This window comes from Peromyscus californicus, unplaced genomic scaffold, assembly GCF_007827085.1.
Source record: "Peromyscus californicus insignis strain IS unplaced genomic scaffold, ASM782708v3 Scaffold_9__1_contigs__length_137607984, whole genome shotgun sequence".
NCBI classification, from domain to species: domain Eukaryota; kingdom Metazoa; phylum Chordata; class Mammalia; order Rodentia; family Cricetidae; genus Peromyscus; species Peromyscus californicus.
The window spans coordinates 62,709,488-62,734,318 of record NW_026294617.1 but is presented as its reverse complement, the minus strand read 5'-3'; the positions used below and the strand labels follow the sequence as shown (position 1 = coordinate 62,734,318).

At 42.5% G+C, this 24,831-nt stretch overlaps 1 protein-coding gene across 1 annotated transcript in view; it reads right to left on the bottom strand.

Moving 5' to 3' along the window:
- Dchs2 (dachsous cadherin-related 2) overlaps positions 1-24,831 on the bottom strand; it is a 221,099-nt gene that overhangs the window by 116,500 nt on the left and 79,768 nt on the right. Inside the window, exon 2 of the mRNA XM_052730019.1 lies at positions 3,562-3,753. Coding sequence (XP_052585979.1) covers positions 3,562-3,753 — 192 coding nt within the window. The remainder of the gene's footprint in view (positions 1-3,561; positions 3,754-24,831) is intronic.

The following is a 24,831-nucleotide window of genomic DNA, read 5'->3' as shown; positions in this document are numbered from 1 at the left end:
ATCCAGCTTTTCCCATCAGTCCCAAGACTACTGTGTGCTAGGTCTCTGATGCACATGAGACATCATTTGTTTCTTGTGTACAACATCATTTGATGAGTTTTCCCCTGACTTCTCCCATTGTATGAAATAGTATATGAGATGCTGTACTTCTTAATAAGCTTGCTTACATAAGCCATCAGCTTGCACAAGACCTCCTGATCCCAACAGTACTGTCCTTGATTCTCTCATCTCCTGTCCTTCCCACTTAGAATCCTGTCACTGAATAAGGACAGACGTCCAGGTCAACCTATGTTGCTTCGTGTGTATGCACTCTGAAGCACACATAAGAAATGTTGTGGGCAGTTTCAGGTCTAAGCAGGGGCAAAATCAGGAAGCTATCAGATGCCTAATAGCTTTGATGAGCTACTCCAACCATGAGATGCTAAAAGGACATAGAGGGCAGAAACTCTGTGCTCCACACCTTCACCAAGATTAAATGTATCCTTCAATGTTCACTCTGAGACTATGGATTGGTCCTTTTAGGGGACAAATAATTAAATGACAAAACAAGTTGCTTGTGTCATGGACTCAACATCTATAAAATTGGAAAAGATATCTGGAATAAAGTTGAAGTTTGGGATTCAGTTCTGAGGCATGATGCTCTCTAGGCTATGGTGATGATTCAAGGCAATGGACATCCAGTGACTTTTGCTGCAGTGTATGCATCCCCAGCAGAGACATTTCTACCCCTACATAGACTCATGGTTCTTCATCTGGCCACCAAACCTAGGAAGAAGTCAAATTCACCTTGAAGTTCAGTGGCCCCTAGATGAGAGCCTTGGAGACACAAGGAACTATTTTCTGGCCATTTCCATGAGAGTACAAGGGACATGTATACTTTTAGGCAGAATACATTCACATGGAGCAATCTATTTACACAGGGGACTGAGCTTGTATCCAGACTGGACTACCAAATGTCTATCACTCTGTTTAGGCACTATCAATACCTATGGAAGCAAATGTTCAGACAACCATCATATTTCCAGACATAGTTTCTCCTCTGAGAAAGAAAGCAGCAATTAGGTAAGGACTGAGATTCCCACTTAAATCTCATCTCACACTGTCATTTGGTATTCTGGTGGCCATGGTGCTGAGCCATGGGCTACAACTCTTCTAAGGAGAGGGGAAAGACGTAGAGGGTGACTTCTGTAGTGCCCCAGCCTTCTGGGAATGAATAGTGAGTTAAGTGGCAGATAAAACCACCTAGATCCAAGAAAAGAAAACAGAGACAAGGCAAGGGTGGGGGGGGAGAAGTGGCCAAAGGTGACAGACACAAGCAAGACTGTTGGGAGAGAGCATCCTGAAGTCCACTCCTGCAGAAGGTGTACATGATGGTCACAAAGGATGGGACAATGATCACCATTAAACATGTGCTCCTCAGTTCAAGGCAAACAAAGGTGAAGATGACCCTGAGGCATCAAGAGCCAGGAAACCTGAGCTGTCATTTGAGACAATATGGATGGTAGCAAATAAATTATGCTAAGTAAAATAAGGGTAGCACAGAAAGATAAGTCCCAAGCGATCTTATTTACATGGGAAATATAAAAAGTTATTTCACAAAGTAAGGGTAAGATGCTGTTTACAATATTTGAGAGATGAGGGTGATGTGATAGGTGTGATCATGGGGTACAAGTTAGAGTCATATAGAAGGAAACTCTGGTGTATTTTTACACAGCAGGGTGACCACAGACAATGTCAATGTGGCACACTTTCAAAAAGCTAGAAGAAATGTTATGTTTATGGAGGTAAGTACAGTTAACCTGATTTAAAGATTATGCAATGTATATAGGTATTCAAACATTGCATGTTATTTCACTAATAGTCATATTTTTATAATTTATGTTTCAGTTTCTAAAATACATTTAGTTTGAAAGAGTATTAGTAGAAAGACTATTTTAATATCCTAACATAGACCATCCATTGTAGAATATATATAATTATGATCTAATCACTATATCCACAGATCAGTAAGGATGAGGGGATTGTAGTCACATGCAACAGTATACATGGTATTCCCAGATAACGTTCAGCAAAGAAGGGAGCACAGAAACACATGGTGTATGCGTCCATTCAGTGAAAGTTAAAAGCCAGTTTGATGTCAGAGGTAGATAGTGCTCACTCATAAAGTTTAGGGTGGGGCTGAGAGGGGCGGGGACTAGAGTTGGGGGGGCATAAATTTCAGGGAAAGTTCATGAGAAACTATCATTTCTTCATCTGCTTCCTTGAGAGGGTCCACTTTTCAAATATCCACTGAGCCACACATTTATGATTTGTATATTTTTCTAAATGTATTTTATCTGGCAGCTTAAGAGTTTGTTGTTGATGTTGTTTTGGTTTGGTTTTGTTGTTTTGTTTTGTTTCATTTTTACATAGGCATAGGAAACAAATCAACAGTTCTTCTGCTGTGCAAGGCTCCATCAATGTGAGTGTCCAAAATGATAATTTGAGCTGGAGAGGTGGCCCAGTGGTCAGGAGTTCTTGGCTGCTCTTCAAAGGACCAGCACCCACATGTCTGCTCACAACCATCTGTAGCCCCAGTTCTAGGGAAATCCGATGCACTGTGCCCTCTTCTGGCCTCTGCAGGCACCAGACATGCACAAGGGGCACAGACAGATATGCAGACAGAACATCCACATACACAAAATAAAAAACAAAAAGTTTAAAAAATGTATAAGGTCATCAGTGTATTGAATCTGTCAAATATCAAGGAGTTTATATTCACTATCGAATATATTCAATATAAAATATAAAGGAGTTTATATTCAAAACAGGGAAAAAAACAATAGTCACCTTTGGGATCACTTAGAGCATTAACTCATCATTCTAAAAATTGGAGAGAGGAAGAGAGAGAGAGAGAGAGAGAGAGAGAGAGAGAGAGAGAGAGAGAGAGAGAATAGAGAATCTTGCCTTTCCTGTATGAATTATTTTCAGGGTAATACATGTTGATTTAAGAGCATTAGTGTCGAGGCAGTCCACATAGTAAATGCAAAAAAAATAATAGAATTCGGGAAATCAACCAATCTGTTGATAGGAAATTCACAGCCCTAAAGAAACCCGAAACCATTCAGCTCCTGTGCTGGATGCCATTGTACAGGGAACAGTGAAAATAAAGGAGCAAATTCTAGACCCATCCTAGAATACAATCCACCATCATTAGCATGTGGAAAATAACAGGATAAGTGACCTGATTTGTAAAATATCATAGGAAGGGTAACGGTAGTGGTCTCACTTTGATGTGGATCCTAACACACCAATTATTAAAAGATATAATTAGATAATCCAAAACCGTTAACATAGTGTGGATATTAGATGCCATATCAAAGACTGATTGATAGTATATGGTAGTTCTGTTTTATCTGAAGTCATTGTCTGTTAGAAATATTTATAGATGATACCATAACACTTGGTATTAGAGGGAAGTAGTGGTTGTGTGGAACACGGTGAGCTAACTGTCATGTCATTCCCATGCTTCTACTGTGGCTTGCTTTTGAGAGTGTTTGGTATTTTATACCAAAAACTTACCCCATCCTTAGCTTTCACCAGCAGATCAAAGGTGCCAGGATCCCTTTCCCTGTCTATGTCTTGGGACACACAGATGCGCCCATCCTGTGGGTCAATCTGGAACGCCGGAGGTGCCTCATAGCTTTGGAAGCCATCATAAAGAGAATACCGGACCAAGCCGTAGAGCCCCGCATCTGCGTCAGTGGCTTTTACCTATAAGACAGGAGGAAGGTCAGCGAGGCCATAAACATGCTGGCAATACTTTGCAGCTAAGTGTAACTTGTGATGCTCGGCACAGCTGATTTGTCCCCAAGGCTGCTCAGAAAGCAGAGCTTTAGCTTAGCTCTCTCCTCTCCAGCTTTCTGCCTGGCCAGTCTTCAGCATTTCTCTTGTTCCTCTGGAGAACTCTCCTTCTCACTTGCTTGGTCCACTCCAATTAAAAGGCTGAGGTCTGAGATCCTGCTTGCTCCTATTTCCTTTCACGACACCTGGGGGATCTTGTCTAGTCACACAGATTTATAAACATTCATATGGCTATAAAAACCTACAAGATGCCAGTTGTTTTCCTCGGTATGTCCACCCAGTTTGAAAGCAGCAGTGTGAACACAAATAAAAAAAGCAGGAAGTAAAGTGTGTGATTTCTAGAAAACCAACACCAAGACAAAATTCATGCTAGAGTGGAGAGAGGTATCTCCCAGGCCAGGTTTATCTTGAAGGGAGGTCCATGTCAGAGCCCTGCATAGCCATGCTGACTAGGGCCTACCTATGCCTCTTTTGTCCAGCAGGCACACAGTGATGAGATGCCAGCCACCCCTTTCTCATTAAAGCAGGTGCAGGGACACGTAACTGTAGCTGCCCAGGGGAAAGTGTGCTTTGTTCTTATCCTATACATTCCATTTTTGTTACCAGTCTTGTGGCCAACCCAACTGGAGCTACGAAAATATTTATTTTAACTAACTATATTATACATACACTAGACACTCCTCACCAAAGGGGATGAAGGTCAAAAACCCATAATGAGTGCTGAAAACACACGGTGCCAAATGTTAAGGTCTATCTTCCATGTGCATGACAGTGAGCTCACAGTACAATGAGGAATTAACAATAGCCAATAGCCAAGTAGAGAAAATGTATACTGGTCAAAGAGATGATGTATCACCCTGGGTAGGAGGAGAACAATCAAGGTTCCAACACAATACTAAGAGTAGCTATTCAAATTTTGTATTTATTCTAGAATTTTCCATTAACATTTTCAGGCTAGTTGACCAGAGGTAAGTGAAACCACAGAAGAAACTACAAATAAAGGGAGAGGCTGTGTGCAATAAATACATGGTGGGTTACATAAAACACCAGAGTCCATGCCGGGCGGTGGTGGCGCACGCCTTTAATCCCAGCACTCGGGAGGCAGAGCCAGGCGGATCTCTGTGAGTTCGAGGCCAGCCTGGGCTACCAAGTGAGTTCCAGGAGAGGCGCAAAGCTACACAGAGAAACCCTGTCTCGAAAAACCAAAAAAAAAAAAAAAAAAACCAGAGTCCTAAACCTGCAGGCTTAATGTAATTTGATTTTTTTTAATCCAATTAAAGCAACAGTAAACATCTAACAGTACTTACCATAAAAGACATACTTCTTATCAGTAGGATATAAGTATTCATTTGATTCCTTGATTGTCACACTTCCCTTGATTGTCATACTCCATCCCCTAAACATGTTCAGTGACCAGTTCTCCACCAGCCCACCCCTTACAACATACTGCCTTGAGCAGATAACTGGGATGTGACATTGGGATGTTTCGGCAGCATACTTCAGTGTTTTTCACAAGAATCCATTTGGTATCCAAGATGTTGGGAAACGTCCTACTTAAAACTCACAGGACAGACTCTGACAATGGACTAGCTGGCCCTCCGTGTCACTGATACCCAGATGCAGATGAGACTGCTTTCTTTTCTTGTCCGAGTCTTTTACATTTATCTTCACATCCTCTGCCTCACACTTTCTGATAAAATCATTCACCCTCTGCAACCAGCTGACGGATTTGTAAGTTACTCTTCCCTAGCTGGATGGAACTAGAAAATCCACAAGTTTCCCTGCTACCAAGGATTCACATCCAAATCCATGTAGTCTGGTTCACACTGACAGCCTTTAATAACTCACTAACCACTGGTTCCCAAAGACAACAAATACATCCGCTAAAGCCATGTGGTCTTCTCAATAATTCTGGCTGCATTAGAAGACAAATTTAACAAAATAAATTCTAAAATCCACTCTCAGCCTTTAATAGCATGTATAACCAAGTATTTTGGCTCATATGAAAGTACATTCCCTGTTTCCACTTTAGGGCTTTTTCTCATGGGGATTTTTGGCAGGGATATAAGGGATCAAATATAAGGGATCCAAAGTCAGAAAGAGTACCCATCTCAGTTTGTGTTGATGGCTCAGAATCTGAGCTCAGAAGCATAAAAGGAGAGGGTGCATCCCTCTGCTCTTCACTCCCCCCACCCCAGAAATGCTTACCTACTGTTCCAGCAACATACCCCGTTTCCTGGTATAACGGGTCTTGGATGCCTAGAATTAGAATTTTTATGGGGCTTGCAATGCCCAGTACCCACTGACTGTTGAAAAAATAAATAAAGAAGTCGGCAATTTGAAAAACAGAAAGTGAAAAGTACTTCCTTAACGCCTCAGGAGGAAACCTTGATGAGTTAAGAAGCTAGGCCACAGGCTTCTCTAGAGACCCCCCGGTGATGTCAAAGCAGGGAGTTGCTGGTCCCAGTACTGGCAAGCTCAAAGCCTGAGCAGAATGCTTAGAAGACCAGCGAGGATTGCATCTCTGCATTCACGCCTTGGGCTGATCTTGACACACTCAAGCTCCTCCCCACCCCACGGTGCTGTCTCGCTCACCTCTTTCACACTCGAAATTGGTGGGTTTACTTCAAATTTATTCTAACTCATAACTATTCTCGTTGAGTTTGATTTTCCACAAATTTAATCGAGACACTAAGGAACTTACAAATTATTCATGTGATGCTGAGTGTCCTTCTCCTGTGATTTAGCTTCCTGGGAGCTAGAGAAGTCTTATCACTTTCCTCATATTAATGTCGGGTAAGGAGTCCTTCCCTAGGAATGCACCCTGCGGACAACTGGAGAAGGTGGCCCTTATGAGTTTGGGCTGAAGGATCTTGAAAGGAACGTATTGCACCTCACTGAAACACGTTTCTTACAGTCTGGTGCTCTCCCTCTCCTCCCTAACTGATGTGCCTCCATTGCCTTGCTGGTTCTGTGATTTTTTTCCCAGGCCTTTGAATTCTGGAGTAAATGTTTATATATTGGGACTGCTTTTCTTTTCATCCCAAAAGATGTGTTAGTTATCCTGTAGGATCCTGTAAATATGACCTTATAGGATCAAAGAGCAGCCATCTGATATGACAAAATGGGGTTGATTTAAGTATTTGGGGAGGAGACACTTCTCCTGGGTGGTGAACCTTAAACACAGTGACAAGGGTCCTGTGAGAGAGGCAAAAGCAGACCTCAGACAGACGAGGTGGTGGTGATGTGATCACAGAGCGACATGGCTCCAAATCAGACAGCACCAGATGCAAGGAGATGCAGAAAGAGTCTTCCCAGCCCCCGCCCCCCCCCCCCAGGAGCAACGCCCTGTCAGAGCCAGGGTTTGTCATCACCAGAACCGTGAGGTGTGACAGCACAGATCTGATTTGTTTAGTGATGACATTGTCTCTCCTAGAATGTGACGCTTTCCTCACTTCTTGCTGGATATTTGGGGACCACAGCACTGGTGTCCTGTTCACACAGAGAGGGGAACCATAAATGCATCTTGCATGAAAGAGTGAATGGAATAGTGTCTGTAAGAGGCAAACATGGGCCAGCAGAGGGATCAGTGGATAAAAGACCTTGTTGCTAAGCCTGAGCAACTGAGTTTGATTCCCCAGACCCCACATGGTAGAAAGAGAGAACAACTGTGACAAGTTTCCCTCCGACCTCTGTACACAAACCTTGGCATGTATACACACACACACACACACACACACACACACACACACACACACACACACACACACATAAAGGAATAAATAAATAAAATGTTAAAAGAAAATCTAAAAAGAAACAAGCACAAAGCCAAGTGTAGGTGGGGCAGAGAAAGTGTGTGCTTCAGGCCAGTTAGGCTACACAGTGAGTTCTAGGCCAGTCTGAGTTACTTGGCACACAGCCAGACTTTGTCTCAAAAATGAAATAAATCAATTAAATAAGTGAGATGTAAGCATGCTTAAGAATGACTTTCTTTTCTTGACCTATGGGTGGAAATACATAAAAATAAAATATTTCACAGCACTTATCAACTCTTAATGAGGAACAATTTTTAACTTTAATTATTTCTAACAATGTGTTTATGTGTGTTTGTCTGCACATAGGTGTGTGCAGAAGAATGCAATGCTCACAGAGGCCAGAAGAGGGAGGTCAGAAAACCTGGAGCTGGAGTTTCAGTTGGTTGTGGGCTGCCTGATGTAGATTCTGGGGACTGAATGTGGGTCTCCTATTAGAATAGAACATGATCTTAACCATTGAACCATCCCACAAGCTGCCAAGTTTTCATTCCTGAAACAACCTATTAATCATTATAGAGATCACGGATTAAAACCCATAAATTTTTGTTCAAAGCCATCACAATGTTACAATTAAAGTCAGCCTGGCAAAAGACAAAGAAAAATCTCAAGATGTATGGTAGAGACAGGAAACAGGACACAGTTTGTCATGCTTTTAAAATGTGTTTTCAAATATGTTGATACTAGCTGTTAGATTGGATAAATTGAATATATACAATGAGGTTACAGGCAAGAAATTATTATGACATGTTTGATTACCTTAAAAGTGGAATGAAATTAAGGAACTACTAATTCTACTGCTTATTAATTATCCTGTGTCCCACTTTCCCAAACATAACCTAAACAAATGGGTCAAGAGGGTGACTTGTCCTGTGCTATGCTGCAAGACAGTGAAAACAGCACAGTCTATAAAAAGAGCTGGCAGGCAGATCAATAAACCCAACAGCAAGGTCTACAACAGATCCTGGTAAGACTACATTTTTTTGTACAATTACAAAGGAAACCACTAAAGAATTCAGGGTTATCCACATAATAGTTAGAAAAATTGGCAAAGGACATAGAGGGAAAAAAATCAAGGTTGATATTATCCTCGTGCTGAAACAAATTCTACACAGATGTTAAGTGCAAATAATGAGATCATTTAAAGCATAAGTGTATATTTGGCTGGGCCGTAACACTGGAAAGAAATATGAAAGTAAGGGGGGATTTCAAAACTAACAAAACAATAGACAAAAATCACAAAGGCAAAAGTCAAAACAATGATTATACATAGAGTATTCTACTGAGATATGCATGTAAAAGCCTAAAGGTAAATTGTGTATGATATCTGCAATGTACATGCACACATATACACATACACACACTGAAAGAAAAACTAAATGTTAGATGATCTGTGGAAATAAATGATTTTGTTTGTATATCAGTGTTTTTCTAACTTTTCAAAACTAAAAATAATTCCATAGAAGCACAACTGTGGAAGAAAAGCTAAGCATGGAAAATTAAACCTAAACACACCGGTACTTGGTAGGCACCTGCCCTCTGTTTATTCAGCCAACAGGAGTGCCTCTTCCCAGCACTCATTCCTGAAAAGCCACTGAAGGAGGGATGGAAAGGAGACACAGGTGTTTTTGTGGCTCTGGAGAATGAACCCAGAGCCTCGCATGTGCTAGGCAAGTACTCTCCCACTGAACTAATCTCCAGTGACACTGGTAAGCACACTGGGGCTGGCATGCCAGGAAGAAAGCAGCCCTCGTGTAGCAATGCCCCAGTGGCCCCTTCATCTTTAGACAGTCCAGGCTGCAGGGAGGACTTCTTCGTCTCCTGTGCTCTAGAACCAAAGATACACATTGGAGAATTCAGGATGTTGTGCTTGTTAGTACTGAACAGGGAGAGAGTTAAAAAGACCCACGCAACGACCATTTCTCCAATCAGGAAGTGATCAAGTTCATTTTCATATGCCTCTATCCAGGTCAAAGGACAGGCCAGAGGGGCAGCTTGGCCAGGCACCTCCCCTGAATGCTCAGCCGCTTCCTGATGTCAGATGGGTTGGACATCACGGCAGGAATCCAGAGGGGAGGTGAGACAGCAGAGGACAAGCACTGCATACTGCTCCCCCACCCCCAGGCCTTCTTCTGTGCTTCCAGTGACAGCAGCAGAGCCAGAGGGGTTGGGCCACCACATGGCGTCACGTGACCAGCTGAAAGCTGAAACTCATTCCCTTCTGCAGGCGCCCTAGCTCAGGACAGAAGGCCATATGTAAGCTATGTAAACGTTACCATTTCCACAGACAATAAAAATGTGAACGGTGCACCACGGCGCCTGCAGGTGTTCTCTCTTGGGGCGTAGGCATGGGAAATGTTCATTTCTCAAATGATATGTTTCTGTACAGTTTTACTGAGATCTTTTCCATTTATAGACCCAAATTAGCTCCTGTGTTCTGTGACTCCTAAGAGCCATCCTCTCCCCACTCTGCCTGCGAAGGAGAGTCTGAAACACCTGTAAGGTCTGCAGAGAAGAGCTGAATTTGGGAAACTTCCCCAAAGGATTCATGTTTACACTTCCCTTTAGGGATAGAAGATCGTAAATCTGAATCATAAGACCTGGGCTTTTAATCCTGCTGCTCCTCCTTGTGTTTTGAGAAGCAAGGGGACACCCCAGGTTTGAGCACAGAGGTCCTAACCCTGAAAGGATGTAGTCCAAAAAAGAAGCGCAGATAGGGCAATTGGAACTCACATAGGATCTGTTGGCTCAAAAAGTCCCAATGCAAAGCGCCATGGCTAGGGAGGCCAAGTGAATGCATGGGCAATACAAGCTTCCAGGCTGCAGAGTGACTGGAGCCTTCTAGCACACAGCTAAGAGCTCCAGGTCTCACATCTGTTTGGAAACTTGGGCTCACTTTAGCCGTTCCACTTTCTTGGAAGACAAACCTGTCCCAGACAGAAAAGGGCATGGCCGTCTGGGCTGCACAGCTTTGCCTCCACCCCCGTCTTCCGCAGACCTGTGTAGTCATTATAAATGCACTATTTGTGATATTTCTATTGCATTTCTGCTTATGAAGAGATACAGGGGAACATTCTTGGTTGTCAAGGAAAGCCAACTACTGCTTCTGCTGAGTGACAGGACAGGTTCCAATAAGCAGATAACAAGACCTGTGTCAGCTTTAACTCACATGCACGATTTTTTCAATCTGCTTCCAGTAACTATGTTCTTCTTGATTTCACCTCATTATTTTATTCCAACTTTTCCCTCCATTCCTTCCTTTATTTTTTTTTCTTTAGACAGGCTCTTACTATGTAGCTCTGGCTGCCTGGAACTCACTCACTATGTAGACAAGGCTGGCCTCAAACAAATTATCCGCCGCCTGCCTCTGCCTCCTTAGTGCTGTTCTCATTATTCCTTTAATTTTACTTTCATCTTACTGAATGTTGTATAGTTTTGCTAACGGCTTCATATGATTTTGAGAATAGGCAAAATATAAAATGTATCATCCTAGCAAATATTCAATAGAAATGGATATCACACTCTGCCTTAGTTACTGCTGTGTTGCTGTGAGGAAACACCATGACCATAGCAACTTACAAAAAGAAATATTTAATTGGGGGCTTGCTTACAGTTTCAGAGGGCTAGTCCATGATCATCACGGTGAGGAAATGGCAGCAGGCAGACACACATGGTGCTGGAGAAGTAGCTGAAAGCTTACATCTGATTCAAAAGTTGCAGGCAGGGAGACAGAGATTGGGCCTGGCATAAGCTTTTGAAACCTCAAAGCCCACTCCCAAAGCCTCCTCCCAAAGCCACACCTCCTAATCCTTCCCAAAGAGTTCCACTTACTGAGAACCAAGCATTGAAACACATGAGCCTACAGGCGCTATTCTCATTTAAACCACCACACACTCACAAAAGCATTATGACTAATGGCCAACTAAGGAAAGGACACCTAGAAGACGTTTAGGTGCAAAGAGATCCCATGTGTTACTCTATATGTTTTTCTAAGATAAACTATGTGCAAAGCTCTTATTTGCAAGTTAGACCCTCTACATATTGCCTGGAATCCTGCTTGTATGGGTATCTAGCTCATTTCATGAAATTTCCAGTCAACAGCAAGTCATGGAATTTTTGGTTGAGGGGAAAGGAGCTTCATATCTTAGTACATATTTAGGTGAGACAAAGACAGTATGAAGAGGATCAAATAGTCTCTTCCTACGATGGCTGTTTTAGATCGATCATCTCGTAGTGGCAAGTTCATAGTGTCTTCTACATCCCACTGCCATCAGTGATTCTCAAATGTTGGTTATGTCTAAAATACCCTTTAAGCCAAAAAGCAGCATTTTCCTGCCATGGGGGTGTTGGTCAGATTTCCAGTACTGTGACAAAAATAAGCACCAGAAAGGACTTAGAAGGAAATACTTATTTGGCCATATGGTGTCTGAGGTCTCAGTCCCTCATGACTTGTCCCCGTCACTTTGGGCCCCTGATATGACTGAACACGGCAGAAGAGGTTCTGTGGTGAAGAGCAAAGGTCGGGGGAAGGACTAGGGAAGCAGTAAAAGGATGCTGCTCTTTGGATGAAGGTGAAAAGGCAGGGACTCCACAGCAACGAGAATGAAAGTATGCCCACTAGGTAGGCAGATATCTGACCCAGTCACTCTTCTTCATGGAGAAATGTCTGGGTTTTAAGTGAGACTATGTATGTTAATGACACCATACATTGTTCAGATTGCACAGCACACACTTGTCACACGGTGCTCATAATCATTGATTTAAACATGGAAGTTCTTGGCTCTTGCTGAGCGGTGTCTCCCTTGAGAATCTTTTGGGCCTCCTGTGTCCCCCAAGGAAGGGAGATGCTTCTAGAATGTCTCTGCGCACAGCCTCTGTGCTCTGTCCTGCCTAGAGGCTCTGGGTCCTCTAAACACCATCTAAGGTACCCTCAAAGAGGCCACCCACTTGTCTTCTTGTCCCCTGGCTGTCCCCTCCATCACATCTGCATCTTCGCCCACCATGGTGGTTAACCCCACAAGGACATCTGTCCATTTCTCTCACGGCTGATGCCCACTCTCCAGCACTGCACCTGGTCCTGGCATAAGCAGTAAGTGCAGACCTCACTCCAGTGGGAATGCTTTTCTTCCTGTTGAGTACCTTTCTTTGTAAACCAAGGTGCTCAATGAAAGAAGAGCTGGGCAGCTTCTCCTACCAGTAGAGTTGGCTGTAACCATTACACAGAAACGTGGGAGTGGTTCTCTTGGAAAGCAGTCAAACATCCTAAGCAAGGATAATACAGAAAAGGAGGCAAGTGAGAAGGTGAACTGGAGGACAGAGGACTTGTGATCCTGAGTGTTCCTCACTGAGGACTTGAAGGAGCTCAGAGGCAGGAAGCGCTGTGTGGATTGACCAAGCTTCCTGTGTGAGGAGCGTGCCAACACTTTCCATGTGCCTCACTAGGCTTTCAAGAGGAGAGTTCCTCTGAGTGTCTTATAGGCTGGAAAGTTGGGGTGAGGCACGCAGTTGTTCTTTCTGTGGTTCTGCCACAGTCTGGTGAGGAGAAGAAGATGAGCATAGCTAAATGGAGCCTTTCTGGGATTTCCTTTTCAGATCCACTCCACTTTAAATTGTTGAGTTCATTTTCAAATATGAATTCTGTGCCTGCCTCTCTATCCTTTCCTCCGTGTCAAAGGCATTGGCTGGCATAAATTATAAAGACAATAAATGAGAAAGAAAGAGTGGGGAGGCAGGGAGGAGCTGCGGAAGGAAGAGAGAGTACAGGGAGAGGAGAAATGGGGAGAGAGGGATTCCTGCTGCCTGACAAGTGGTTCCGTTCTACTCCAGTGAAAGCGCATCCCAGTGCATCCCAGGCCTATAAGGACCTTCTAATTCAGGGAGAGGTATTAGCAGCACATTGGGCCACCAATCTGAAGCATATTCTCCCATCTGCTTTTACTGTAATCATAATGGCACTGTAACTCCTATTTCTTAGTGCTTGACACCGCTCAAATGGCTGGGAACTCAGGAGAGAAGAGCACTTTTGCAGACCTGGTGCTTACACACTTCTGTACTCAAGGTTTGCAGTGTCCCAAAGCCCTCTTTACAGTCTCTTTCCTCCTAGGCCTTTAAAGGCTAGTTAGTGTTCCCTTCAAAATGCAAAACCCACTTTCCCCCCACATCCCCGCTCCAGGCTTTGCCTCAAGCACTTGTCTCTGCATGAAATTTCCTCCCTGCTCCACTTCAGTCTGATTAACTGTTACCCATAATTCACTTCTGTGAATAAAAAGACCCCGTGCAGCTTGCCTCGCTAAGCTGTCCCTCATGAGTCCTTAGCTAGAGGAATCTTCCCGTCTTTTGAATTTTCTAATCACTTTCCTGTATTACTCTAATTCTGACTCTTCTGTATTTGATTTATTTATGTGTCACAAACCTTGCTGCTTGGTGAAATGGACATCCTTGAGGGAAGTGGGGAGTAAGAGCCGCAACTCCGTACCTCCATGAGGAACGGAGGAGATGGAGAAGGGTCCAACAGTAGGAAAGGGCTCACAACACTGAGAAGTACAATGTACAGCAAAGTGGGACACTGGAATGTCCATAAAAGTTGAAACAGGGAGAGAACATAAATAGCTCCATGAATGAGTATTTATTAAGCCAAAGTCTTACATATCTTTCAAATCCTACTTAATCCACACATACCATTTGGGCTAGGGCTTAATGACTGGTTATTTTTCTCTATTTCTGTTCTCACTTCTTTTATAAATTGAGCCAAAAGTTTGAAATAAAGTTATTATAGGTCTAGGATACACATTCTACAGCCAAGAAGAAACCCCACCCATTTGTGTTTTCTGAGACTGACCCAATTTAGGAAATGGGCTCAATTTAAATACAATATTACATCATTCAAATATAAAGCCACTTATGCATCTTACTAAATTGTTTTTTTTTTCCATAAAACTATGACGCCCCTTCAGTTTCCAGACGGTATCTTCTTGTTTCTAGACAATGTTCCTCCTTCATGGCCTCTTTAAGCTCTTCTGCCCTTTAAGCATGGTCAATGCCTAATGGTGGGAAATTTTTTTCCCATACTGCAGTTAACTCTTCCAAAGACGTATTTCATTTTTCATTAGTAGTTTTGCTTTTAAAATACCATTTCCCTAACCCATATTTTGCAGTTACCAATTCCGAAGCACGACTTCTCACAGCAACAGCTTCTCAAAATGAGGGGATGACAGAGGTGACTGTCTTTTCTTCCATTCTCCCCAGCCCCTGGAAAGGAGTAATGGAAACTTGGCACATCGCCTCAGGAGGCCGGCTCATATCTGCCTCGGACAGAACAGAACTGTATAGAAAGAAGCAGCTAGTACGAGAAGAGATAAAGGGTAGAAAAGGGAGTGCTTACGAGTGGCTAAGGTCTGAGATGAGGAAGAGGAGAAGGTGGGTACCAAAGCAGGCACGCTTCAGTTTTCTTCAAGAAGAAATCTCATCAGAAACGGTATTATCTGCTGCCCTTTCTTTAAAGAGTCTGAAGTGTATGTCTGCATTGGGTCTGAGACTCGGATCAATGACATCTGATTTGATTTAAATTTCATTTGAATAAACAATCTACATATGTCCTGAAAGAATAGGGTCTCAGACAGGATTTTTGAATCCTAAGTCAGTCATTTGTAAATTGTGTCAAATGAGGCTAGTTGTCACTTCTCGGGGTTGCTGGGAAGATTTAAGAAAATGATGTAGAGAAATAGTTGATGCCTGAGCTATAGTAAGTGCCCGATAAACTCAGTGGTGATCACTAGTTCTCAGTTTCCTTCCCACCATCCTTTGACCATCAAATGGTGGTTCTATTGTCATGCAATGTGCTTCCAGAATGTTCCTCCACACATCACTGTCAGAGTTGGAGTGAGGCATGTCTCCATGGACTGACAAGGCAGAGTGACTTCAAAAATTTGTGGACGATTTTTGGAAAGTAAAGGTTACAGGGTTCTCATTTTTACAATACTGTTTCCAGGACAGCGGCACACTGGTCATTCTTATTCCAGTGAGACCCAAAAGGATCCTTCCCCGGCCCTGACTGCCAGCTTGTCATAACATCATACTAATTCAGTGTGTAAAGAAGTACAGTTCTCCAGTCCTCCTCTGATCTAAGGTGTGAGCTTAATCATGCACACCCCAAACTCATTGAATTCTTCTGCTAAACAAAAAGCCTTCAGCACAGGTCTGTCCATCTCAGACTGCAGGCCACAGATTTAAAGGGACAGGGTCTCCTTTTACATCACCAAATACATAGGCAAGACTGTGCTTTCCACTTGAATCTGCTTCCTGCTAGATGAGATGGACGGGGAATAGGAAACACATGTATGGACATGAGTCCTCAGTGTATCTGCCTTTTGGGAGGACTAGAAACAGAAACAGAGCTGTAAATAGACTGTCATGCCTGAGAGCAACCTCCATTTTCCATTCTGGATTGATTTTAAATATGGTATCATTCCCAGAACAGTTAAGCACAGTTCAGCTTTTACCTACCCATCCTTCCCCCACTTTGATTTTAATCATTCTTTTAAATCAGATGGCATGCAAGATTCTAACATTGGACTCTGCCAAAAAATAAAAATTAAAAAAAAAAACTCATAAGCACAAATCTGTTAATAGTTAGTGACAGTTTATATGGGTACATATTTTAAGTACTTCATATTTGACCAAAAAAAAAAAGGGGGGGAGACAGTACATTATGTGAAAGACGCTTCATTGCTGACTCTGACAATGATGTGTCGAGGTGTAGTCCAGATCTAGAGACCCATAGATCGTGACAGTAGAAAGAGCTGGAACTGTGGCGGGCAGAGGCAGGAAGGTGGGGGTGGAAAATGAGCCCTGCAAACAAGCCGTTTTCATGGAGCCCTTCTGTTTGTAAATAAACACATTTTGTTTTGGTTTGGAGTTGCTATTTTTAAGACCCCGTGGAGATAAAAATCGTATTTGATGAGGAACAGGGTTTCGTCGTGAGGTGAAAACACAATGCCAGCAGAGGGAGTTGGTGACAAGGAGATCCATACCCCAAAGCTGACTCCATCAGTAATGGTAGCCTTCGGTGGCTGTGCAGCCTACGAAGTCAACTCCAGCTGTGCCCCGAACGTTCTGCTGAGGTTTCCATAGCTCCAAGCTGTTTCCACTCAAATGGAGAAACCTAAGGGTCCCTCTGGGAGCAAAAGACCAGAAAGGGAATTCCAAGCCGCTATGAATGAATTGTGAGAACACATAAATCCATAGGGCGTTTCGCCCTACACAGGCAACCCATGGAGAAACCACCAGCGGGTTTTACTTACAAAACCCAGAAGATCTGCTTTCCAAGTGATGAAGCTTCCAAGACCAGCCCTTATTGTTGGGAGATGGAAGTATAGCCAAAGTTTTTACGGCGAAAGCCCTGTCTCCAACAATACCAACAAGCCAAGCTCTTCCACTCCCTCCCAATATGCCAATTAGCAGGATGAGTAACCGTGAAAAGTAGAGGGAAGGGAGTCATTCTGTATGACTACACTGGAAAGAGGTACAAATAAGTTTGTCCTGTGTGACTTCTAGATCTGTCTTCAGGGTATTGACATGAGCTCTCACAGGAAACAAGAAGAATGTGCGACTCAAGCAGCCCTGGTCTAGGTGTGATCTTGACCGTCATCTCAGCTCCGTCTAGAAGGTAGGTGTGAAGGAACAAGGTGGCTTTCAGAGCAGGGCCACTTTTGCTTTGGACACAGTCTCACCTTTAGGGAAAACTGCCCTTATTTGGGGAGTGATCTGCCCCGTAAGCTTTTGTTTCTCATGGAATCCATCATGACCACAGGCTTAGGACAATAACTTATCTGGGTGCCTTCGACCTTGAAGAATGAAACTGAATAGCATGCTGATCTGCAGAGGTGGACAGATGACCCAGATGAAAGGTGACAGATGCAAAATGAAGGTAGAAGTGCCTGGCTTTCCTCCTGTTTCTAGTTACCTTTTGGCCCAGGTGAGACGTCAATGCTTTTCAGCCAAAGCAACTTCTAAATGCCTGTTTGATGAGGACTCTACAGAATTGCTTTCAAAAGGCAGGTTACCCAGAAGCCAGAAGAGCACTGTACTCCTTGGGGCTCACTCACCATCCATCTCCACTCTGGGACGTGAGTTTAATAAGGTTACAGAGGAGAGCTGAAGATGCTTGGGAGTGTTGCCCAAAGCCTTTACCATTCCTAGTGTTCACACATGTAGATCAAATATTACAGCACTTTATGATGGCACTTCAAAGGCAACACAAACGCACTCAGAAGGCCAAAAAAAGTAACCAGAGTTCTGTGTGCTTTTTCAAAAAAGAACACCTTCCAAATCCTTCTTAGGTATCTTTCCTCCTTTCCCCAAGTCTTGTACTTCTTATGGCCATGGGATCCTTTTTCCTCTCCAACAATGTGCTGCTCTCATATTACCTATTCCTTTATACACAACACTACTACACAGTTCTCTCCCATCCCTCCCAGATCCTAACTTGTGATCTCCCAACTGCACAGGATGCTAGAAAGTGAAAGGTCAATTATTTGAACCCATGCCTTTCCACCTCATTCACAGCCATGAGACTTCCAGTCAGAGGATCTGAACCCCAATCCTCAGGGCTGCGAAGCAAACCCTTAGCCCACTAAGCCTCTCCTACCTTCTCCATTAGTTTTAAAGGTTAAGTGCCTTGCATTAAAACCCCAGTTGGTTTTAATTTCCTTCCAATGTATTGATTTCTTAATATTTTGATGCAGACTCTTGTATCTATGCTCGTGAGACACTAATTATATATATTATAATATATGTATTCATTATATTATATAAATCTTGTACATATAAAAGTACATTAAGCTACTGAAATTTTTCTTTTATTTTGCATCAGTTCTGTAGTTAGACATTTGACCGTTTCATGTAGGTTACCAAACTTATTGATATGAAATCTTGCACATTACATTTTCAGTGTACATAGATTCTGTGATTACATCCTCACATTTATTGCTGCTATTGATAATTTATTTTATCCTTTTCTTGATTGTTCTTTCTAGGGGCTCATCATTTGAAACCTTACAAAGAACCATTCCCGTGTTCATTTTCCCTAATCTTATGTCCTCATTCTTGGGATTTTTTTTCTCTTTACAAATCCTTCATTCAATGCATTTCCTTCCCCCGTCTTGTATCTTTCTTTTCTTATATAAATATATATTTGTCTATCAACTGCTTTTAATGCATACCACAAAGTTAATGTGTTTTATTATCACTAAATTCAAAACATTTTCCAATTTTCGTTTCAATTTCTTCTCTGACACATCAATTCTTTAAGTGTGCCATTTCATTCTGGAACACTCAGCTTTTCTCTAAAGCTAGTTGAATTTAAATCCATGTGGTCATAGAACATAGTCCATGTCTTGAGTAACTTAAGTGTTGTGAGGCTTTTGTGATCTGCACTGAACAGCCTATGTGTCCTTGCCAACACTGTGTGCTCTTCATTGTTGAATAGGAGTTCCTGTGAGTGTTCGTATGTCAAGAGGAAGACTGCTGGTGCTATTTTCTTGTCTGTCTGTCTATCTTCCTGTCTTTCTTTGTGTGTCTACTTGACCCATCAATTACTTGTTCCATTATTCTGATTAGAATTTTTATCACGGATATCGGCCTCTTTGCTTCAAGATTTCCACTGAAATACTTTTTATAGATTCTAATGTTTGCTAGCATTGGCACACAGGCTCTCATTAGAGCCATGATTTCATTCAAACCCTTGAACATAATTAAATAACTGTTTTAAAGCCCTCATCTGATAAATGTGACTGTTGTGATTTGGGTAGGGATCTATTTCTCAAGTTTTCATAATCAATCACATTTTTCTGGTTCTTTACATGTCTGGTAATATTTTAGTGTCCATTGGATATTGTGTGTGTTATAATATAAATAGGCTAAACTGTATTGCCTTCCTTTATAGACTTGACACTTTGTCGCAGGACCTCTTACTTGAAGGATTAGTCCTAGGGTATGGCCTTTCTCTAATCTTAAAAGACCATCCCAGTTGTTGAGAAAGGGCTCTTCACCTCATTGGTAGAACTCCAGCATCTTCAAGCATCAGACAGGTTCCAGATCTATGGTGTCTATTCTTCTCCCTTTAGCAAAAGCTCTGCTGAACTCCGAGAACTTGCCCACATCTGTACAGGGCAAGCCTTGGCCACAGACCTGAGCCTATCACAGATCTAGGGGACTCTTCCAATCAACTTCCTTTTCCGAAGTTTAGCCACCCTGAGTCCTAGTTACTGCCTCTCAGTTCAACAAGACCACCATTAGGCTTGGGAGCTACCTTGTCCACCACAACCAGAAAAGTACGGTGAGTCAGAGAACCACAACAGACAAGGGCCCATCTCATATGCTGCTTTTCTCTCAAGCCCCCAGGCCTGCTCTGCCTACTGCCCAACACCTGGAAACAGTTGTCTCATACATTCTGCTTGGTTTTATGTTCGGAATGGAGAGACAAGCCCAGTATCTGTTACTCTGTCATAGCTAAAATGTAAATGATACTTTACATGTTTTTCTAGTGAGAACCAATCCCACACATGGATGTTAATGACTTAATTCCTTCATCTAGCTTACTCCTAGAAACTCCTTTGGAGTCCTGACAAACCGATTACACAGTTTACTCTCAGAGGAGTGATGTATTACATTTTCTTTTGGAAAGTGAATCTCTTCTGAGCTGCAGCACAATCCCCCCCCCCTCCTTTCCCCTTTTGGCTGTTTGCTGCTCCACATTGCTAATTTCCCAATTGCACTTGACTGCATACACCAGAGTTTCTGCTCAGCTTGGAGCTGGGATAATAGTGACTTTCATGGGAAGGACATGATCACACCCTACTCTAGCCCCACCCCCCAACTCTGAGGACTTATCTCTTACAGAAGACTGAAGGTGTTAAGCATGGGCAATCCTTTTTCTGTGAAGGTATTGGACACCAAATGCTACAGGAAAGAGCGAGGCAGTCTCACTCCCAAAGCACTAGACAGCCTTGAAGTGGCCTGAGGTATGGTAGGGTTCATAATGAGTCCTAAAAGAAAACACCCATGGAATCATGGGACTGACAATACACACACTCAACTTATGCAAATTCTGAACTTGAGGGATTGGGGGTTTGTAGATTCTTCCCTTATGTGGGTTTCCCAAACACAGGGCCTGGGTTATAACCAGATGAATCATGCCTACCTTAAATCCCAGTTTCTCTAGTGCCTCATATCTGGTCTTCATCTACCTTCTATGGAAAGTTGTTTTTGTTTCTTCCCTTTTTACACCACCTCTGACTTGCTTCATGTAGCAAAACCTCAGAGCCTTAAGGTTCATAGTAGAGGTGTGAGTTTTGCAGCAACTCTAAATAATGACTACAAGCTTGTCGAACCAGTCCCAAATGAAGACACATATACAACCTTTTTCTTGTTAACAATACGTTGGTTTTTTTTTTTCAAATGATCAGCACTCCCCAGTATTTGCTTCAAAGCATTCACACCATTCACTGTGAACACACAGGCTCTGCTCTCCTGTTGTGTGCCAAGAACACAGACCCTGTCTATCACCAGCCTTGGGAGTGGAGTGTTCTATGCAACCCGGAGACCTTGGTGCACTCGGTCTAAGGTACCATGCTTCCTACAAAGCTTCCCCAGGACCCATCATAGTCTGACTGTATCAGTGTTTACAAAGCTGCTTATTAACCCCCTTGCTCCACAGGGACTGTCCCAGGAGAACCACGTTTTGCTGGTGGGGCAGGGCAAAATCTGTCTCCATGATTTCCTGTGACTATACTCTGCATTTTCTCTTTCTGGCTATCCCCCTCTCTTCCCATTCCCTTTCAAAATTGAGAATTTTAGAAAGTCAACCCTCCCATTTGTTCCAGCCAACATATCAAGTACCATCCTTTCCTTGTGTCCCACATACAGGCAATCCCTCATAGACTCTGGTAATCATCTCTCACCTCTGCATGTATTTGATACGAAGTTAACCTTCAAGAGCAAGTTTAAAGTAAGAAAGTTAATGCTAATGCACCTTTAATATTAATATCTGTCATCTATAGATTCCAGAGTCTTTGTAATAAAAATGCAAATTTAGAATACTCATGTGTGAAATACATTTAGCTAGATCATTTAAAAATCACATTAACAATATCTCATTTGCAAACCAATGATTCCTCTAATTAAATATTATGATGGTGCCTGATCTATGGTTAATGAACAAACTTAAATAGATCAGCACCAAAACTCTTAAGAAATTTAGGGATCTTGAAGAAAAATTTGCATAGAAAACAATCTATAACTTGTGTATGTCGAGTAAGTTAAACATTTTTTTATAATACAACATCACTATTTTTGTAATAGCCTGTTTCTTTAAACAGATCTAAACTTACAATCAAAACATTTAAGAGGTCTGAAGGAAATTTAGTTCCCAGAAAGAAAAACAGAAACCACAAAATTGATAATTATGCACAAAAAAGGAAAAAGAAAAAAGAAAAAAAATACTCTTTTTCCAAATGAATTATATCTTTATCTGCCCAGAAAACAGTGTGAATACAGAGCACATGTGTAAAAGAGTGCTCTCTGGTACCAAGCAAAAATTACATTTCTCACCTCCTCTGGAAATGCACCAACCTTGCTCCCCCCCACAAACACACACACACACAATAACTTGAGCATTTTAGAGCTGGGCCCCAACTTGTCCCTCTTCCATTTGGCTGTCTCTCAGTTCTTTTCCTACAAGAGCCCTGAGATCCCAGGGAAAAAGGATAAGGAAATGTGCTCACTAAATAGAAGAAAATCACACACACACACACACACACACACACTTGATTTCTATTGTCTGTTCACTAAGGAGATACTTAATCTCTATAATTTATACAAAATTGAAATCCCATACACATGTGATGGACAGCATAATACTTCAGCAAAGAACTAAGTTCCTCAGTGAAGCCCAGTTATATAGGACCAAAATATGGAATACCATTCCAATAATCCATCTTCTAAGCTGCTGAATTCTCTAAGACAACCAAGTTCCCCTGAATAAGAAGCAGTTCTGCCATTCAGTAAATGTTCAGCCCTATCAGCCATTATTATCACCTCAATGAATTACTTAATGCTCTCTGGAGTGCTGACACCCAGACCCCTGGCCGACCTTCTCACATCAGTGACTTACTGCTTCCGTACATCAACTGTGCAAAATCAGCTTGTGGCTGTTCAGCAAGTGTTTGTTGAGAGAGCAGAAACAAGGAAGCCAGAGAAAGAAACAGAGAGAGGGAAGAAAGGAGCGAGCCAGGACCCATGGATATAAAGTCTACACACAGTCGGGTCTGGATGAAAGTAGAATTGTTCAAAACTACATCTGGTTCTGAAAAGATCACAGTGGCATCACCACGGTGTCCAACTTGTTCCTGAAATATATCCCTAGTGTGCCCTCCGTTCCGTGGCATTTTTATTCCTTAGGCATTTCCTTCTTCCTCTCCAGCAGTTAGCAATCTGTTTATCATTAGCCGAATTTTAATTACACTTCCTACAAAAAAAGCGTTTTCTCACCCTTTCAGTTCCACGACTTATAGTCTAGACTGTTGCCACCTATGTCTAGTTTTATGATGCTGGTTATCTTTCCAAAAGCATATTTATTTTTAAATATGTATGCGTATGATATATGTATGTGTGTGTGTGCCAGTGTGCAGGCACATATGTGATCAGGTACACATCCACATGTGTGTGCATGTGAAAAACCAGACTTTGGGAGTCTCTCCACTTTATTTACGGAGGTAGGGTTGCTCACTGAACCTGGAGTTCAAGATTCTGCTGGTCTAGCTGGCCAGCTTGCCGCCTGTCTCTGCTCAGGAGCCCTGAGATTTCAGGTGAGTAAACACACCCACTGGCCTTTTACATGGGTGATAGGGATTGAAATTCTGGTTTGCACACTTCTGTAGGGGAGGGCTTTATCCATTGAGTTATTTTCCCAGTCCCTCACGTTTATTTCTGATCCACTGAAAATAAACTGAGAGCGCCTTTGAAGGAGAAACTGCCTCCCAGTCTAGATCAACACCTTCACGCCTCTCCAAAGCACATGCACCCCTTTCTGCTCCCGCCACCCTGTGCCCCAGAAGGCTGACCTGTGTGAATGTACCGTATCTCTATCACTGTCTGACGTCCAGAGAGTTAGAACAATGGGAGCCAGTGAGGTTGGCTCTTCCTCAATCCCTATCCTGCCATGAGGAGGTCTCAGAGACATACCCCCCACTTCCTGGTCTGTCTTGGCCTCAAGGTACGCGCACTCTCTGTTTCTCGGTTTGCCTAGGCTACTAGCTCCCAAGTACTGCATTCATTCATGAAGTTTCTCTACCTTGTCCCTACTACTTCCTTTGTAAACAGAACAGTAACCTTTCCAGTATCTCATAATCTGCATAAACCCCACACCCTACCTGAGACCCTAATCCACACACCTGCCTTACTTTCCCTCTTGCACTTAATATCTGAACTACTTATGGGTTTACTTTTACGTGCAGCATGTTGAATTCAGGACTCCCCCACTGTGGTAGAACAACCATAATGTCCACATGACAGGCACTACATCTTATTCATCACCATTACCCTTGGCTTCTAGAACAGTGCCAGATGGATAGGAAACAGTCAATAACAATTCTTTAAACAGATAAATGATGATTCTCTAAGCAGATAAATAAATTCAATGTGTTTGTGCGCAATCCAGAGCAATATTTCTGTATGTTTGGAAGAACATTCCAGAACACAAAGTTGGTCGTGAAGCCACTTTCCGAGATTCAGAACACAGTGCCAACTGAGATCTTGGATGTGAAGTTTCATTAAACTCTACCAAGATAGAGAACTTTAACATTGTGCATGAGAGTTGGGCCTCTGACATGAGTGGAAGCACACAAAACTTCCCATGGAGTGTAATGTAAAGTGAAGAGAAAAAGACATCTTCAAACAGCTTTTTCCCCTTTCCTTTCCTTCCCATTTTGTTTCTTTTCTTTTCCCCAAGGGAAATATGGCACTTGCCTAATACCCAGGCCATAACTTGGGAAGCATCTGGCATCACCACATGCTTGCTTCTCTACTCAAAACAAAAATGTATTGCCACCACTGGCCAGGCATCCAACTATAACTTCTCCCTCTCCTGCCCCAAATGATGCCTTTAAAGGTCTACTGACAT